We start from the raw sequence: 20,716 nt of genomic DNA on the forward strand, positions 1-20,716 counted from the left end.
TATTAAACATACCTGAACACAAAAACAGTGCAATACCAAAAGTAGTTTCATAAAACACTTCAGCGCTTTGCTTGACCTCTAGATGTCATACTGCTAATGAAAAAAGTAAGCTATGCTCTCTACCACAATTAATACCCTGAAGCCACATGGGTCCTCTCTACCTTATTTAAAATTATGTCGCTATGACCTTTCAGTGTTCTTTAGATCAAACAAAAAATTCAGGTAAATACAGTGAGCCATGTGAAATACCAAAACAAAGAGACCTCTCAAAATATAGTAAGGTCAAGCACAGTCCAGTAATACGTGGGCTTCTTTGATGGTAGTGTAGTCACATAGCTTTAGGCCTTTACTTACAATTGCATTTCCATTGCTCAGACATAAAAGTAGCTAGTTCTGAGGAACAGACTTCAGTCTATTTGTACATTTCCTACTTCTAAAGGCTTTTGCACAGGAATGAGGATACAGTGGTACCTCGGTTTTCGAACAGCTTACTTCCCGAACAACTTGGACTCGAACGCTGCAAACCCAGAAGTCAATGTTCCGGTTTGTGAACTTTGCTTCGGAAGCCGAACATGCTCCTAAGCTTCCATTTTCACCGTTGCACTGCTAATTCCCTCCCCCCCCCCCATTATAACCAAAGCCTTCCATTTCCGATTGCAGTGTTCTGAGCTGATATTTGGAGCTTATATTTGGTGCTTTTGTTTTTGCTATTTTTTGTGTTTTTGTTTGTGTGGCTTTTCCGTTTTTGTGACTGTGACTTGTTCTTCGTTTTATGATTGATTGATTGATTGATTGATTGTGTGACTGTGGAAATGGGTAAAAGCCCCCCATCCAAACAATGACTATCATCAGTGCAGGTAAGAAAAAAAAGTAATTTTAATTTTTATCATCTACAATACTGTCTTATTTATTTTATAGTACAGTACATTGATTATTGCTTTCATTTTATGGATCAATGGTCTCGTTAGATAGTAAAATTCATGTTAATTTGCTGTTTTGGGGGTTGTTTTTAAAAGTCTGGAATGGATTAATCCGTTTTGCATTACTTTCTATGGGAAAGTGTGCCTTGGTTTTGGAATGCTTTGGTTTTGGAACAGACTTCCGGAACGGATTAAGTTTCAGAACCAAGGTACCACTGTATACAACTTCTCAACCAAGATTATCAGATATTAGTGCCCCTTCGTGGCAACTAGTATTCCTAAATAGTCTCTCATATATATTTGTGTGTGTGTGTGTGTGTGTGTGTGTGTGTGTGTGTGTCGCATTGAAGAATTTCTCATGCTTGATTGCAGAACTCTAATTTGTTTGAACTTTGTAAGCCTCTATACCTGCTTCCCAATAAACAATAATAATTTGAGCCTTGTAAGAAATGGCTTACTTAACTGCATGATTCTGCGGATGAAACAGGTTGAAGCGTTTTTCACCCTTGCAGCACAAGAATTTATATAGCTGTGCAACATGAAAAAATATTTAATTTTTAGAAAACGTGTAAGTAGTTACAAACTAAAGAGGCATCCCATTCAAGCATGGAGGAGAGTTGGTTTTGGAAACTGTCAACATTGTTTCTCAGATTCCCTCCAAAATTACCGTATTTTTCCCTCTATAACACGCAGATTTTTTCTCCTAAAAAGGAAGGGGAAATGTCTGTGCGTGTTATAGAGCGAATGTGTGGTCCCTGGAGCCAAAAAATCAAGCAAAAGTCAAATCGCGAGTCACGGAGAAGGGAAACCTGAAAAGAGGAAGTGGTTGCTTTCCTGCATTCTGCCTCAGGGTCTTACTGCCCACCCTCCTCTGTTTCGTTGCTGTGTTTGCTCAAACGGAACAAAGAGCAGGGAAAGCCCCTCCCATCCAGGCAAGCAGAGTGTCGTTCTTTCTAATTTCTCTCTGTGCTCCGGTGCTGCTGGGGGAGAGGGAGAGGGGGGAGGGGGAGGGAGAGAGAGGGAGGGAGGGAGGGAGGGAGGGAGGGAGGGAGGGAGAGAGAGAGAGAGAGAGAGAGAGAGAGAGAGAGAGAGAGATGGCTGGCTTGGGGGGGAACTTTTGCCTTTCTTTCCCCCCACCCGTTATCCCTCTCCAGTATTCTTAGCCAGCTGCTTCTCTGCACACCCCTCTCATGTCCCTTCTTTGTTTTTCCTTCGCTCCCCACTTAAAATGTGGTTACAAAGCATAGATCAACATGGATCCTCAGGATCTTTGCATTGGGTCACCCCAAATTCACCATCAGATCACATAGCATGTCCATGGCTACAGCCTGCACCAAAAAAATCACGCACCCACTGTTGCCTGGGGCTGCAATGGTGCAAAAACGTGGTTAAAAAGCATGGATCCACATGGATCCTCAGGATCTTTGCATTGGGTCACCCCAAATTCACCATCAGATCACATAGCATGTCCATGGCTACAGCCTGCACCCAAAAAATCACGCACCCACTGTTGCCTGGGGCCACAATGGTGCAAAAACGTGGTTACAAAGCATGGGTCCACAGGAATTCTCAGGATTTTTGCATTGGGTCACCCCAAATTCACCATCAGATCACATGTCTGTGGCCACAGCATGAAGCACAAAAATGATACATCCACTGTTTCATTCAGAATGTTTTTTCCCTTGTTTTCCTCCTCTAAAAACAATGTGCGTGTTATGGTCAGGTGCGTGTTATAGAGCGAAAAATACGGTACTTCCTAAAATCTTTGCACTTACCCAAGCAGATATTTCAACTAATGCGTTTACTGAACAAATCCTATAAGCAAGATTGCATTAAACGCTGAAGCCTCATTACTCCACCTCTTATTGGATAATTATTCCAACGAAGCTCATACACTCAGTAGCAATTTTCCAATAATCAATACTTGTCATGCATTCATGATAAACTATTTCTAAGCTCTATCCCTAGGCTGGTTATTTCAGTGCCCTGGCATGTGGTTCTCTTCAGCCTTATTGACCATTTAAGCAAGTGTCTGGGGGCGGTGGGGGTGGGGGGAATCACAACCAAAGTAGGTCTATTAGTATTTACAGCAAAGGTCTAGGAGATTCAATCATTCTCCTATTGTTTTATTGCAGATAGCCCAGCAACCTCTCTTTATTACTGCAGGAAAAACTCAAAAGCTGGCTGAATGCAATCAAGTAGTACGTGTTCAGCTTTGCAATGTTTCAAAGGGCAGTGATTTACCGCTACGAACCAAGTATCTTGCACACAAAACATCTGAGCTCGGTAATTGCCTCATGTTTTGTACAAACTATACAAGGCAGCATGAGGTCTGCCCACACGCAGAGTACCTGCTGCTACCCGAAGCCAACTCCCCTCTCCAACCCACCCTCTTCGCCCAATTCCATGGGCTCTGTCATTAAACAGCAGAGAGACTCGTTTGTTTTCGTTGTGCCCTGAGGTTTTACTATACCTTAGGTTCCACATGCTGTGTTAAAGCCTCATGTCAGCCAGCCAATAGGCTGTGTTCCACGGGATTCATTATTCTTGTTACTGCTGAAAAGAGAAGGGCTCTGGAATGGCACGTAGCATGGATACGAGAAACTGCATGACTCATCAGTATGTGCAGTAATGTGGTATCATTGCAATTTTACTCGTAAAAACCATTGTGGCCTTTCATGCTTTCGTAGATGTTACCACTAAGGAAATCAACAATCTTACAACAAAGATGTTTACAGAAATCACGTTTCCTAGCTATATATTTGTCCAAATATGCCAGCAGAAATTGCCAAGTCTGCTGTATCTGGACAGAAATAATTTGAGTGGAAGTGAGAAGGTATCAACCCATTCCTTTTATCTTTAGTACTTCCATTATACCCAACAAGAGTGTTTCAAAACTGAAGAAACCAACATTTTATTATGATTTATCTTCTTATGCAAAAAAAGTATGTCACTGATACATGGTTATGCAATCAAGCTTGTATTTAAACCGAATCTCCCCTTGAATTCACATTGTTGTTTTTAAAAAAGTCACTGGTTTGCTTGTTTTTAACCTAGTGGCTTATTCAGTTCTGCTTTCCTTTTTTATCACTATAACACAATCTCACACATGCCTACTCAAAAGTATGCCCCACAGAGTTCAGTGGGGTGCACTTCCAGGGAAGTATGTATGAGACTGCAGCCTCGAGCAACTTTCCAAACTCATCAAAACAGAAACTAATAATATAGTGGCTCATCTTGTTCTTTTATTTCCTACTTTCTTTCTTGGGGGGGGGGGCATCAGAAAATGATAAGAACTGTGAAGAGTGGTTAGTTCTTATGTTTAAAATACAGATAAATAAAAAAGAACCCTCAAAAAATTAAAGATTCCAAAACTGAGCCATAACTGAACAAGTTCAAAACAATTACAGTAAACAAGTTATCATGCTGAAAGAAGGAAATGCCAGTATGAAGAATTAACTAGGACTTAACTAAAACAGGGTACCTTTTGCAAAACATTTCAGTAGCAGCAAAAGGCATCAAACCTGTGATTGGGGGTGGCGGGGTGCTACAAAGGGAATGTGATGCTGATTCAAGAAGCATTGCTCTTGCTCTCAATTGGCCATTGTGACACTACCATGTAGGCAAACCTGAATGTATGGCGCCTCCTATATCCTCACCACATGAGCCCACAAACTATTATTTGCAGGAGTTGACTGACCTGGTTTAAAATAAAATGCTGCTAAAATAGCAACTAATGGGGGAATCTTTTTGTCCTCCCTAAAGGAACTACAGTGGTACCTCGGGTTGCAGACGCTTCAGGTTACAGACTCCGCTAACCCAGAAATAGAACTTCAGGTTAAAGACTTTGCTTCAGGATGAGAACCGAAATCACGCGGCGGCGGCATGGCAGCAGCGGAAGGCCCCATTAGCTAAAGTGGTACTTCAGGTTAAGAACAGTTTCAGGTTAAGAATAGACCTCCAGAATGAATTAAGTTCTTAACCCAAGGTACCACTGTACTTTTGGGTATCAAAATAGGTGAACTGTTTGATACAGTTGAAGATTTCACTTATAGGGCAGCATTCTTAATCTCTTCAAAAGAAAAGATATTAGTTCAGCTTGTTGATTTTGCATCAACACATTTTGTCAATAAACACACTAAATTTCCTGTAGCTTCTTTAGATTTTGGGTTTTATTCTAACAAAATGCATACTTGGTCAGCAGAATATCAGAAAAATGCTGCTATGCCTTTATGCTGACTTTTTAATATAACATTTATTAACTTCACACCCCGGAAAGATTAATCTCCTTTGTTCCATTTTCTTTCTGTTGGCAGGACAACTGATAAATATCTTGGGAAAATCATCTGGTGTCACTACTGTATTTACATCCACAAATGGAAGGCAGACACAGAGGAGACAGCAAAGATTTTAGAAAGCATGCTATAGGCAGTCATAGAGTCTTGCTGTGGTACAACTTGGACTTGTGCTGTTTATTTTCTTGGCGCTTATTTTTAAGGTTATTTTTCATGCTTTTATTTACATTTCAGCTTGTATTTTGATGAGCTTGTTTTTATTGTTAGCTGTCTTGAGCAGCATTCTGTTGGAAAGGCAGGACATAATTATTCTTAATAAACAATTAGGTGGTTGGCCCCAGATGCGAATCCTGTAATTATTTAAATATAAAACGGCTAGAAACTGATTCAGGTGCCAATGGAAGCATAAGTCACTGCTCCCTAAACACAGGATTTAATTCTAAATCAGCAGCAGAAAAGAAACAAGCAAATGTACATAATCATGTCAATATAATGCAAATTTAATTTGCAGATTCCTTAGTTATCCCGATAACGTTTTCTCCTAAGTTCTGATCCAGAGTGGTTCTTGGCTCAGGATCTCCTTAATATGAAGATTTAATTACAGTAACAAGACAGCAGTCACTGAGAGTGCTCAGAACACGACACATGCAAATTTACCCTTGGAAGTTACCCAAAATTTGTGCCCCCCAGCAACTGTGACCCTTCCTCAAGCAGGAGTGGTGTAGTCTTACTAGCAACAACACACTGAGTTACTTCTTCCTCTTCGGCGATCACTCGTAGCTGAATAAGACTGTTTTCCATAAACACGGTTTTAACAATGAGTCCATAAGTGACTGTGGAGGCCAATTCTGGATCCACATGTCCTTCCACAGTGGGGACATTGCTTTCCGGGTAGGAGCTTCTTCTTAGCACATTTCTGTCTTGTGTCCTGAGTTCAAGTGTCTTCAAAGCCCGTATGACACCTTTGGTAAAGGCTGTTCTCCAATTGTAGTGCTAGCAAGGCAAGTGTTTCGCAGTTGTGGGCGTTTATACTACATTTTTAAAGATTTGCCTTGAGACAGTCTTTAAACCTCTTTTGTTGACCACCAACATTACGCTTTCCATTTTTAAGTTCGGAATAGCGTAGTTGCTTTGGAAGATGATAATCAGGCATCCGCACAACATGACCAGTCCAACGAAGCTGATGTTGAAGAATCATTGCTTCAACGCTGGTGATCTTTGCTTCTTCCAGTACACTGGTATTAGTTCGCCTGTCTTCCCAAGTGATGTGTAAAAAATTTTGGAGACACCATTGATGGAATCTTTCGAGGAGTTGTAGATGGTATTTACAGTGGTACCTCAGGTTACAGACGCTTCAGGTTACAGATGCTTCAGGTTACAGACTCCGCTAACCCAGAAATAGTACCTCGGTTTAAGAACTTTGCTTCAGGATGAGAACAGAAATTGCACGGCAGCGGTGGGGCGACGGAGGGAGGCTCCATTAGCTAAAGTGGTATCTCATGTTAAGAACAGTTTCAAGTTAAGAATGGACCTTCGGAACAAATTAAGTTCTTAACCCAAGGTACCACTGTATAAGTGGTCCATGTTTCACAAGCATACAGTAAGGTTGGTAGTACAATAGCTTTGTAAACAAGCATTTTGGTTTCCCTGCCCTCAAACACTCATAGTCTGGGGAAACTATGTAAACAATGTTCCTACTTTCCTTCCCAGATCTAGGCTAGAAAGGGCATGGTAAGGACAGGGTGTTCATCCCTGTTGTGTTGAGATTCTCTGAAGTCAATGCATGGTCAAAGAGAGCCCTCATTCCTCACCAGGCTGTGGTCAAAGTACTGTAAAACTGAGTTTATCAACCCTGCTAGACAAGATCCTTTTCAACTAGAGAAGCCAAGTTACATGCAAAGCTAATGCCCGTAGCTCTCTCCCCTGACTTTAGCACGCTTCTGAAGCAATTCACATCCCACGCTTTAATATTCATACCATCACAAGGATATTAAATCCATATTTAAATCTGTTCTGATAACTAATCAGCTTCAACAAAGATTTTATTCTGAACTGCTCAGAAAGAGATGCTGCCTCTCTCTACTCTGAGCTCATGTTACCAAAGAAAACGTTTGCTGTGGCAATTTATTATCCTTATTGATTTTATAAATTATACGGGAACAAATAAATTAATGATGAAACAGCCACCTGTCTCTGTGTAACCAATTTCACTTGAAAGTAGAATGACTAGGAATAAATTTACCTAAAGGTATTGCTATAGCCAGGACAAGCTAGTTCTCATCTGAGCTCCCTGCTTGGGATGGGAACAGAATACTAAGATGATTTTCAAAATTCTGGAGCATACCCTACAGCTGTCCAGTGATCAAGATTTCAGGCAGAGAAGATTGCTATCTGTATTTGCACATGTGACAATAATACTGTAAGTTCAACAGAACAGAAACACAGGAGTTCTCTTGACAATCAACATTGCATGTGAAATCCAAAACACAGTTACTGATCAGAATACTGAAGGTGGAAAATGGAGGAATAAAAAAGAGCCTTGGAGTTTGAAAGGTTTGTGAGATTATAGATAAGATTTCCCCCTTTTTATTATTGTATATTTTTCTTGTAGTTATTTTTTTTTGAATATTTTCTTATTACATTTGTTTCATAAAGATTTTTAAAAGAAAAGAAAAATTGTCTACCAAATCTTATGCAACTGGCAGGAAAACACACAAAGCATGTGGAAACCTCAGGCTCTAGAATATGCACACACAGAATTAGGTTCAACAGTAAAATGGCTTTAAACCTAAGCCAAGGGTTCAGAAGCAACATCAAACCATAGTTTGGCATTGTATTCACAAGCCTGGATTGAACCTACCTCTCACACAATCCTTTAGCCTTCCTCACACATGGAGATGCCCTATTCATTTTCCTGATTTGAGCAAACTATATTTAACAGTTTAATCCCATTTGGTCATGGGTTACAAACCATACTTTCATGGCTCAGACAAACCATACTTTCATGGCTCCTCAAACCAAGAAGTCATGAACTGGCACACACAAAGGAGAGAAAAGAAAAGAGCCAACGACATACTCCAGTTTTATGCCCAACAGGGGGCGGCCCCAGATGGAACTCAGGTTACAAGGGTGTTCAAAGGATTGATGGTCCTTGGGACCATTGTGTACATCAGTTCTCATAGCTACTGTAGCCTTGTACCTGAACCACCACTATGTGTGATAAAGCACAGCACACATTCCATATACGGAAAGTATTGTGTCGTCTTAATTGTGCAAAGGAGTTTTTGCTCCAAGCTTGCAGGTACTTTCACCAGGACGTTCACTCACACACAACAGACACACACACCAGCATGGTGAGAGTAGCTTGAACCCATGCATGTACATTTAAAAACAATGAGCTCAGCCTGCAGGATTCAGAATTAAGTAACCTAAAGATTTTGAATTTAAGTCACCAATGTATCAAGAATCTTCAAAATGTACCAAAGCCAGAAAAATGATATAGACAGAGCATGTGAAGTCTGCTCACATCTTCCATCCCCAATATGTGGTCACAGTACAGTGGTACCTCGGGTTACATACACTTCAGGTTACAGACTCCGCTAACCCAGAAATATTAGCTTGGGTTAAGAACTTTGCTTCAGGATGAGATCAGAAATCGTGTGGTGGCAGCGCAGCAGCAACGGGAGGCCCCATTAACTAAAGTGGTGCTTCAGGTTAAGAACAGTTTCAGGTTAAGAATGGACCTCCGGAACAAATTAAGTATGTAACCAGAGGTACCACTGTACTTAAAGAGTGACTGTGTGCCCTGAATATTTATGAACAGAATTACTTGAAATGATTATTTTGTACAGAAACTGAATGTGCCAGCTTCAGACATATAATGTTTATGGAGCACAACAACCAAAAAATGGAACTGGGTGATAATCTTTCCATATGAGAAGACGTTTGTAAGTAGCAGGTGCCCACACGGGTACAACAATTTTAAGCTCACTGAGCATGGTTTTGCTACCATAATTAAAACTTCCAAAGCCATGGGGGCATTACACAAATTGCCACTTCCATGGAAAGAAGCTAGTGTAATCCCTGTTTCTGGCAAATACCGTACCATAAATCTAAAGTCTAACAGTCATAAACAGCATAGTTGAGCCGGTCAAGATTGCAGAAATTCACCAAAAAACTGATGGTGCAGAAAAGACCCCAACCTACACAGAAACTAACTACTGAATTCCAACTACTCAGAAAGTTTTATCGATGGGAGCCATGTTGAATACAAATGGCAGTATAAAAATCTTGACTGAAAATTATTCCTGTCTCAAAGTACATTCACCCAACCAAAGCCTAATAGCTTTTGAGAACTTGCAAGGTTCTATCCACACGAATGGACAGACAAGTTATGAATATTGGCAAGTCATTAAGTTATATAAGGGATGTTCCATACTCCAAGCTGAAACCAGGGTTTTTTCATGTAGTACAAGTAGTACACACAGTTGATTGGGAAAAAGGAGGCATAGAACTCCTCTCTAACACAAAAATCATACTTACCCTTGGTTGCCAGTTTTCATACTGTTTCTGCAGATTTGCACCAATAGTTTCCAAAGCTTTCTGTGGCCCCATTGACAGAGGATCTAAAACACATAAAAGAGTCATGAGACTTTTGATCAGTTCCTCAAGAATATTCACATAATTTCTGCTTCAGCCAAATGTGTATGGAGGGAAGGGTATTTGAATACAGATTATAGCCCACGACGTTACTTTGCACCAACCTTGTGCAATCTCCAAGGATGTAATGTAGCAAACCAGGCAATTTGCATAAATTCTGGATAAAAGGCCCTGGAGCATGAGATAGCCGCTTCCTTTAGGACACTGATAGAAAGGGAGCTTGGTGCAGAGACATTAACATGCTTAGCATTTCCGCCATTCTTGCCCTGTCCCAGCCAACTGAAGACAGCTACCTTAAAACAGAGGTAATCAACCCAGCAAGGTGCCATGGCACCCATGAAAGCTTACTTAAGTAAAAACAAGTATATAGCCCCACCCCACCCCCTAGAAAGGAAGTTACGGGGTAAAATGTGCAGGTACCTTCTAAGTGATTTCTGTGGAATAAGATTATGATGTGGCCATGTAGTATATTTTTCGTGGTACTGTTATTAGACAGCAACAACACGTGTGTGTGTGTGTGTGTGTGTGTGTGAGAGAGAGAGAGAGAGAGAGAGAGAGAGAGAGAGAGAGAGAGAGATCTCCACAATCCAGACCAGCAGGTCATAGCTGTCTTCCTATGGTAAGCATAAAGTTATCAAGGTGGCTGTCTCCCTAATTTCCATCGAGCTCTGCTCAAATAGAGGATTTTTCACAGATAAAAAGCTAATGCCCATCATCACACAGCAGTGCTCTCTGCTTAAAACTTCTGAAAAGCTGCATTTGAGGTTCTCTAACAATCAGGGTTTAGTGCAGTGAGATACAGGAAATTATATTTCAGCACTACAGCTTCAGAACATCAGGATTTTGATAGGCATGAGGATCACCAACAGAAGCGATTAGCATTTTTATTCTAGTAGCTGATTTATTTATTTTCAAAATAAGGAAAGAACAGATAGGTAAGTGGCAAATGCTCTTCCAAGACCAAATCAAAATATTCCAAAAGACACACAAAGAAAAAGTAATCCCTTCTGCTGCTCTGCTCATCTTTTATCAAAACAGAGGTTTCTGGAGAAGTATGTGGTCAGTTGTAATCAAGGCTAGTGCAGTTCAAACACAGAATTGAGTATCAGAGTAGAATTTAGTATTCTGAACATTTATGGATCCCACTTTCCAATAAAGGAACACTCACAAAAAGAAGTTCTCAACACAGTTATGGAGAAAAACTGCTGAAGCTGGGGAGAAAGTAATGATTTCCAGTAATAGCAATTCCTCAGACTTATGCAATCAACTTGTTGCCCTCCAGATGCTGTTAACTCCCAACTTGCATCAGCCTCAGTCAGCACCATCAATTGCCAATGAGACAACAGATACAGTCATTTCCAGATGTTGCTAATGTAAGCCAAAGGGAATTCAGCTGCTTACATTCACTCATGTGTTGAGCCCTAGCTGTACCTATATTAAAGGAACAGGCTTCCCCATTTGGGGGAGAAGAATATTGCCCCACAACACTAAAAACCAACAGGAAAAGTTCTCACCTATTTTAAAGCAGAAGATGGGTAAGCTAGCATTTCTGTCTCCTGACACTCAGAATACACAATTCAGACAAAAGCTTACATCTCCCCACTTAACTGCCTGTGTCTTCCTCAGAAGGCCCTTCTCATTCTTTAAGAACCGAGCTAAAAGCATCCTTCCAATACAGTACCATGCTTTTGGCAAAGCTAGGGCTGAAAAACTGGGTCATTTCCAAATTACTCCCTGAAGCACCAAGATTAATTTGTAAAAAATGCATGCAAAGAGAGACTAATGAGTTACAGTGCAAGTCCACCCAGGGAAGAATCATGTCCTTGTGGAATGCCAAAGGAACATTTGCATGCTTAATGGAACCCACCTGACACTATGGACAAAAAAAATAACTCTAGTATCGACTGGTGAAGCAATAGCTCTAAGGTGAAAAGAACTAAGAATGGGTTAGACATCTTCCCTATTCAATTTTTTTACAAAAAATACTATAAAGAATTCTTGCTTTCTGAAGTCTCCTATTAGTCAATGCTTTTAAAGCTGGCTTTGGACTTGACACAAAGATAACACCCAAATCAGTAACCTACACAATCAACACAATGCTCAGCTGAGCCAATCTCATTCTTCATGAAAACATTTTTCATCCATAAATGTAGTAGCTTAATACAGTTTAATACTGTATCTCCCAATCACCAGCATGGTTTCTAAATTCATGGAGTGAACTCTGACCAGTCTAAACTTACCTCAGAGGACAGTTGTGACTCTCATCAAGAGGCAAATTCTTTCAGGCAGTTGGCGTTTTGTCTAGATAAGCAAGTTGCACTATGGAACACTGTTTCTCGGGTCACACATTCAGAATCAAAATGTTGGAATAGCCTGCTCTATGCCCTTGTAGTAGACCTCCAAGGTGACCCAGAAGTGATTATCAAGCACATCTTCCAGTTGCTTAACTCTGATGTTTTCTCATGCATCCTTTCAGACCCACTAAAATGCCCAGGAAGGATCCAGCAAAAGCACCAATAGCAAAGAAATGTAGTGGTAAGAGCTCACTTCAGACAAATGACTGAAAAGATTGGAGAAATAGAAAACAGTGGCACTGGCAAAATCAAAAGGAAAATGAAGGGGATAATAAAAAAAAAAATAGACAGCTGTTGTGTAGTTCTTGCCATGGCTACTCAAAAGAGCAGCTGCTTAAGAAGGGCCAGAACCTCCAAGGCTCCAATGGAAAAGCTGGTTCTTGTTAGCCTCAGAACACGTGTTCTGGTTATACAGGATTCCTTTACCATCAATTTTATTGTACTGAAATAATAAATGCATTGTATCTGCTGTTACCCAGACATGAAATGCTATCTTCATCAAGTATTTAGTCATACATCATTAAAGGTAAAGGTAAAGGACCCCTGGATGGTTAAGTCCAGTCAAAGGTGACTATTGGGTTGCGGCGCTCATTTCCCTTTCAGGCCGAGGGAGGTGGCGATTGTCTACAGACAGCTTTCCAGGTCATGTGGCCAGCATGACTAAACAGCTTCTGGTGCAACAGAACATTGTGACAGAAGCCAGAGTGCACGGAAACGCTGTTTACCTTCCCGCCACAGTGGTACCTATTTATCTACTCACACTGGTGTGCTTTCAAACTGGTAGGTTGGTAGGAGCTGGGACACAGCAACAGCAGCTCACTCCGTCATGGCGATTTGAACCACCAACCTTCTGATCGGCAAGCCCAAGAGGCTCAGTGGTTTAGACCACAGCACCACACGTATCTCTTTTACCTATATATCATTATTACGGGCTAGTATGGTTTCCAGACACAGTGGAGTAGTAACTGTCCTGGGATTGCTGTTTTCCCTTTTGCTAAAATTAACTCTTAATGATGCATTGTGGCATTTGGGTCACATTTAGGGGAAAAGAACAGTATACAGTCCATTTCTAGGGACTTTAACAAACCATGTCACATTTTCTGCCTTGTTTTGATGCACTGCCTCCATTATTCAGTGTATAAACAGAGAGATTTCAGTTGAATTACATTGCTTCTATTCAGTATTCAACTCATTTACACTACTGCCATAAACAGATTTCCCCCCCTTTGAATGCTACAGGGCATTCATCTTTCTTAATGACATTTTCTACACACTTATTGTGACATTTAATGCCAGGTCATAAAGCAAAACCAAAATAAGAGACAGGTGTCATTTTTCTAAGAGAAGATAGGAAATATTACAGGAACACTGTCTATTATCTGGAGTGAAAGCAGTACACCTAACAACCGTATCTTCTCAAAAATGAATGTACTAGTGCTTCAAAGCTCATTCAAGGCAAATTACAGAATATATGCACACCTATTCTTCACTCAACCTTCAAAACATAACTGCATTTTGTTCACTCCAGTTTTAATCCCAGGGAGACAGATTTAAGGCACAGCAAAAGGAGAAGAGTGCAAAAACATTACTTAGTGGCTATTAAAATACTACTGTGTTTTTTAAAAAGTATAAATTGTGTGGGGCTCACGTATATAAATATCACACACAGTGATACCAGGTGACAAAACAGGGAGTGCTCAATTCCTACATTGTTTCACTGCAGGGATGCAAAGCCCCTTCCTTCCTTCTACTTCCCAGTTACTCAATATGCAGAAGAGTCTAGAACACAGAGTACAGGGGGAAAGGCTGTATCACTTCTCACTATTCATCTTTCAGTGGCTTGCTGTGCTGCATGTGTGGGGAAGGAGATGCAAAGTGTTACTTCTTTCAACACTTCCATCTTCCTAGCAGCGCTATAGCAGGAAATCCTAAATATCTCTGTAGCTCTCTGCTGCTACAGTAAGCAGCAGATTGGAGCAAAACATGTTCAGGCTCTCCTGGACACTGGAAAAATCATGCCTGGGTTTTCCTGGTCCTCTGCTACTGACAAATCAGACTGAGCAAGCAGGTGGAGAGTACCCCAGTACAAAATGCAGACAAGAAATGATTATAAAAGTGTGATGTCTTCTCAGCTAGTTGGGAATGCCAGCATGCTGAGTCAAATGGAAAAGCATGACTCCTCACAATTATTTCCTATACTCAGTGCACTTATTTCTAAGAAATAAAATAAAATACACAGTTGTTGTAGCACCTCAAATACTAGCATTATACCACGGCTGTTGTAATACAAGGAGAAATCATCCATACTTATCTTCACATAACTGAACATGCATGCAAACATAAGTCTTGGTTAACAGCTCTGCAGTAAATGCTGAAGTCACTTTGTAAAACCTTCTGTCTTCTTAGCAATTAAACCTGACGTTGCAGCTCTTTTATAGGGTAAGAAAATACCCAGACAATACCAATATAAATGCCTCTAGCTTTTTGTTCATTTAGACAAGACCTTTCCACTGACTGCAATATTCCAAAATGTTGGAGCAATCCAACATTTCCTAGATTTTGTTTGTCCATTAGAATACATGCTCTTAAGAAAGCCATAGACCCACACAGAACAAGTTAATTATGCATACAAATCACGGGCACTGGGAAATACCTGATGTGTGTGGGGACAGACTGCATTCATACTGAATATGTGACATTATAAATGACATTAAATTGTCATTTAGACAACAGCAGTGCACAGAAAGTTTTATCTCTCCCTCTCTCCACCAAATTCAATTTATCAAAATTACTGTCAGAACCCGTACTTTTGTGACATTTGAACTAAACTGAAGTTCTGGCAAGGAGCTGCTGCTTTAATGAAACATTTACATACACAAAGCACCCCTGTTCAATTACGATTAGGGTCTATTTGTCAACAAACAAGAATTAATGCCCAGTCTCAATTAAGATACCAGGAAAATGAGGTGGACTAACACAAAAAGAAAAGGAAAGAATTATGGTTGTGCAATTTCTTCAACAGACATTTCAGTTTGAGAATTATTGCCCCCAAGGTCCAGTCACTCGGCCATGTCAATATGTCTTCTCAGCAGTCAAAAATCACAATGTAAAATTGTAAGAAAATAATTTGGCTTGGGGTTTTTGGTGACCTATATCTAACCTGCATTATGAAACCTCTTTCTAGTAAACAATGAAATGCAAAATGCATACTATTACACCCAAATCCTTGCAGATATCAAAACTTCACTACATTAACTCCAGTTATATCCAGGGACATACACAACAGAGGGACTATAATGTACAACTAATCACACACTACTCATAACAGGATATTCAAAGTGGCCCCGAAAAGGTGTTGCGGCCCATGTGCCTCTGAAATCCTCTAGAATAGATCAACTATGAGCAGCATGTTTCTGGTTTCACACAAATAGCAGTGGCCATGCAGAGAAGTGTTCTTGGTATCTGCTCCACAATCCTCCCCTGCAAAGCTAGCCTGAGGCTGAATCGCTCTCAGACAGATAAGCCCTTTTACACTAGGGCTGAATTTCAGTGGCTTAAAATTAAGCTGCCAGGAGGAGGTAGTGTGGCATTTAGTAAATCAACCTGCTTTAATCTGCATTTTAACACAGGGTTTGTGTTTAATGTGTTGTTACCTGCCTCCAGTCTCAAGACAGGGCTGGTTAAAAGATTAAACAAATAATATTCAAATGGACTCACCTATCCAGCACTCAAGACGGGCACATGGAGTTGTCTTCACCACATCAGGAGGGTCCACTCCGACATTTAGACACAATACTAAGGCAACACTAACCGTCTTCATCTGAAAAAAGGAAGAGAGATGATCAGTACATTGTTTTAGACAATCTTTTAGCCTTTTCAGACCAAACATACATTTGGGGACCAGTTTCTTACTGTTTTACCATATAATTGCATGGTGGTAGTGCTGCTGTTGTGACCCACATCAGATCAGGCCACGATCACTAGTAGGTCCTGACCCAACAGTGCTGTAGCATACATGGCCTAAAAACTCATGTATATATCTACAAATACTAACAAGAGAAGATAAAGGCATCTTTACTGCAATTTTGTTTCATCATGTAGGATAGCCCTCTGAAAGAATATTAGCAGGTAATGTAATTGCTTAAGCTTCTAAAATGAAAGGTTTTGCCCATTAATCTCTGTTCTAAGCAACAACTGGTGGAGGGTATTTCTACTGCAATTCTTTAAGCAAGTTTAACGGCCTGCACAAACAATAAGTAGACATTTCGTTTGCTGTCACTGTAGGAAACGGAGTCCAACATTCAGCATGAAAATGTGTTCCCGTTCTCCAATGGGAAATTCCATCTGTGCAATGATTGCTGTGATTAATATGCAGACAAAAGCTTCTTAGTTCTGCTATAGCATCTATAACAACCAAATTAATTTATTAGACAAGTTAGCAAAAAGTATGGCTAACCTTCTGCACCATAACCCCAAATGCACTCTCAAAGTGCTTGTGTTTGTATCTGTACCAAGTATTTAAAAACAGGCACTTGCCTGGTAACCTTTGTCAAGAAAAAAGAATTTCCAGCTGTATAGGTAAAAAATCTTTTGTAAGTAGAAGAAAGCTGCTTCTTTCAGGCCACTGATGTGCACAAAAAACTAACATGGGTGGGTACACCAGCACAAATGTTTGCTTGGTTTGCTGATTTGTTTTGTGGACTTATTGGAAAAGCTGGTCCTACCATTCTGAAATGAAAAGGTGGCATAAAATATTTACAATAAATTTTAAAAATTTAATTGCAACAATTTTGCTGAAACCTATTTCTACATGGTTTTAGAGAAAAGTCAAATGTTGTTTGTGGCAAATTGCTGACTGACCCTATTTCTAATTATACTAAGGAACTATTAAATACAAGGTTGCACCCTAAACATTCATGTATTGATCTCCAAATCTGTTTCTTGATTAGGGAAATCTGCCTCAGGTTATCTTTTGTTCAGAAAACACATCCTGGGGCTGCATATGTGTCTTAAATTCCTAAAGCTGCTGTTTCTAAAGCCCTTAGTGCAGTTCCACTGAAGACTGATTGCCAGTGGATCTCTGCCAAACTTCATGGATTAGGCAGAGTCCAACAGAAATGCTTTATTAAAAAGTAATGGAAACACATTATTCAAGATTCGCAAATCAATAATGCAACATAGCATGCCTTGCTTTAAGTGACCACTCAGGAAGCCAGATAAACAAAAAGAGCCTTAAATGTGTTTTGGATCTCTTAAAATAAAGCTCATATATTGCAGGTAGATCACAAGACACAGTTTCACCATACATGTTATCGCTGAAGAAAGGAATTTGATTCTAAGCATACTACATGGTTTGTGGTAAAGAATATCTGCGCAATATTCTTACTGCAAAACTGGGTAATTGCATGCTCTCCAAAATATTATACTTTAAGAACTCCCACACTGTACAGGGGCCAAACTATACCACTTCAATTTGTAGCTATCTAATAATAGCTGTGGGACTTATTACAGTGGTGTATGATAAGAGTTAATGATGCCCTTAGGCTCATGTTGTCTCAGTCCACTATTACAACAGCCTCTTCTCCCCACTCTTTCCTGTTCATTACATATCTTGGCTATTCCAGTCTCACAGGAGCATGCATATACATATAAAAAATTGGGACATTGACAAGAAAACTATGACCAAAGAATTGCACAGGGACTTTGGCCTAATCCAATATATGCAGACAAAAAGCAGAAGAAGATGTTACATGATGAATCCTTTGTAAGAAGCATGAACAAAGACAAATAATACAAGTTCAGTGCTGATACAGCCTGAAATTCCACAAACCAGACATTTCACCTTCTTTTAAACACAGCCTCTGAGCAAAAAACCTCAAGCTACTGAAGATAAAGTACCTGACTCAGTAACAGTCTCAGAGTTGAATTACAGAACTCCAAAGCAATAAAGTGTAACAAAAAAAGCTGAAAAGAAATAAAAGCATTTCATAATTTCATAATAAAAACCCAACAAGAAAGGTGTGATTAAATGATGCCACCAGGGACCAAAGGCAAGTACCGTAACAGTTTCTGCAGGGAAGGTCTACTGCGGTCAGTCTAGATATGATGCAACACATGCAATAAAACAGTAACATTACAGCCCGAGGAACAAGACCATTATAAAATACAGAATACAAAAAAGTGGATATTTTACTAATTTTAGAACACCAAGGAAGTTCAATTGTCAATCCTATCTCCTTAGATTTTTCCAGTGTGATAAAACTTTGCTGAATAAACTACCGCCATAAGAATACAAGGTGAAGCCAAAGGTCCATCTAGTCCAGACATAGGAAAACTTGGCCCTCCAGATGTTTTGGGACTACAACTCCCATCACCCCTACCTAACAGGGCCAGTGGTCAGGGATGATGGGAATTGTAGTCTCAAAAATATCTGGAGGGCCGAGTTTGCCTATGCCTGATCTAGTCCAACGCTCTGCTTTCACAGTGGCCACATAGGAAGCTCAAAAAGAGGACCCAAGAGCAAACAGGATGAGTGTGAACCTCAGCAACTGGTAATCAGAGGCATGCTACCTCTGACAGCAGAGGCAGAATGTTGCCATTGTGGCTAATAGACATGGGCAACCTTTTCTTCCATGAATTGGTCTAGTCCTCTTTCAAAGCGATCTGCACCTCTTGTGAGAACAAATTACATTTTAACCACAAGCTGTGTAAAGAAATACTTTATTTTGTCTGTCCTGAATTTTCCAACATTCAGCTTCACTGGACATCCCCAAGTACTGCTGTTAGAAGAGAGGAAACAAAACTTTATATTACTGACTTTCCCCATGCCATGCATAATCTTATACACCTTTATCATGTCACCTCTTACTTGCATTTTCACTAAAGGGAAAAGCTCCAAATGTTGTACAGGCAGCGAACATTTCACACGAGGGTTCCATCCCCGGCCCCCGCAAGCAGCAATGGAGCGTGCATAAGCACATTAAACCCCATCACCACCCCCTATCTCCTCTGTTCCGGGTCCAAAAAGACCTGTGCATGGGCGATCATATGTCAATTCAATGTGCCTAAAATGGTCACCGCCTGTAAGCTTCCCTTGAAAGGGACTTGCTCCACACCCCTTGATTCTTCTTATTGTGCTTTTCAGAACCTTTTCCAGTTCTACAATTTACATTTTGAGGTGAGGTGACCAGAACTGTACACAATGTTCCAAATGCAGTCTTACCATAGATTTGTATAACTCCATTTGTTCAAACATGTGACCCAAAAGCAGAATCAGATATGAGCATTTGCATCCATTCATAAAACATACATGGAGGTACAACAGGTTGCATGGATACTATGGTAGTTCCTTTCTCTTTGGAAAAAGAATGCATTAAATTATAAAGTTTATTCTATTTGCACTGTGATAAGATATTAAATATAGAAACCATTTATTGGATGCTATCCTTTGCCTCTATATATTTGTACTACGGGCATTAAGTGTTTTAATTATGAAGATGAAAAGCTATTAAAATGGGCTTTATTATATAATAAAGCAAGATTTGTAGTGTCGAGTCAAGAACTGCCAGTTGGCTTCACATCTCTGTCTTGCCTAGGGCTGCTAATTCAATGGCAACAGAAGAAAGTTTGGATCAAATACATGCATTCTGATATATCCAGGGCAAGGAGCGGGAGGGAAAAAAATCAAAGATCAATAATTAATAACACTCTAAAGTTGCCCAAAACTTATTTCTGGGATGGCATCATTCCTTGATTGTTGTTTACCACAATTCCTTATTTTAAAGTCGCATATATAAGGGACCTCCTCTCACAAATATTTACATAAATAGTACTCAGCATTCCCATGCCTTTCTAGAGGAAAACCACCTGGATCTCCACATCCCTGGGGTGCTCATTAAGATTCAGAGCAGGGGGGAAAACTTTCAGCAAAGCTGAAGCCATACAAATGTATAATTTATAGAGAAAGCTAGAAACTGGAGCACACAGCAGAGAGACTGTATGAAGAAAGAATTGGAGGGTGGGACCAAACAGGGAGAATCCCATGTATTTTTAGAGTAAAAACCCTGCAGTCTCTACTATCTCCTCCCTCTCCCTATATCCAAAAAGCTTGCTGCAAAACACGTCAGCACAGGGGCTACATCCCAAGGCAAATTGTTGATCAAAATGCATTCCTATCATGGACGTTATGCACGTTTCACATTTCCTCATTTTATGTTATCAAGGGGTTAAAGTAATGCTTTCTAGGATGCAGGAGGAAGCTTCATGATTTCTGAAGCAGTTCCTTCTATCAGCACTTTACAGGAATTCCCAGAGGACTGAACAGCCCTTAGGAAAGGGGAGAAAGCAGTTTCACAGTTACCAGGTATTTCAGTTTAGAAGCTTTATTGTGCAACAGAGAAAAAGAAAAATTGGACAAAGTCTGATTCTATCTTAACACACATAAACGTGAACTATGTTATGTACAGGCATTTAGCCCTATGGGAATGTG

The 20,716-nt window shown here is 40.1% G+C and overlaps 1 protein-coding gene across 4 annotated transcripts in view; it reads right to left on the reverse strand.

The window, feature by feature from the left end:
- Nucleotides 1-20,716, reverse strand: part of RPTOR (regulatory associated protein of MTOR complex 1) — a 314,753-nt gene that overhangs the window by 266,978 nt on the left and 27,059 nt on the right. For all 4 annotated transcript variants that reach the window (XM_077924087.1, XM_028714738.2, XM_077924086.1 and 1 more), the window contains exons 2-3: nucleotides 15,946-16,048; nucleotides 9,758-9,840 (exon numbers count right to left, since the gene is read on the reverse strand). In XM_077924087.1, coding sequence (XP_077780213.1) covers nucleotides 9,758-9,840; nucleotides 15,946-16,048 — 186 coding nt within the window. The remainder of the gene's footprint in view (nucleotides 1-9,757; nucleotides 9,841-15,945; nucleotides 16,049-20,716) is intronic.

Source organism: Podarcis muralis, chromosome 2, assembly GCF_964188315.1.
Source record: "Podarcis muralis chromosome 2, rPodMur119.hap1.1, whole genome shotgun sequence".
Taxonomy (NCBI): domain Eukaryota; kingdom Metazoa; phylum Chordata; class Lepidosauria; order Squamata; family Lacertidae; genus Podarcis; species Podarcis muralis.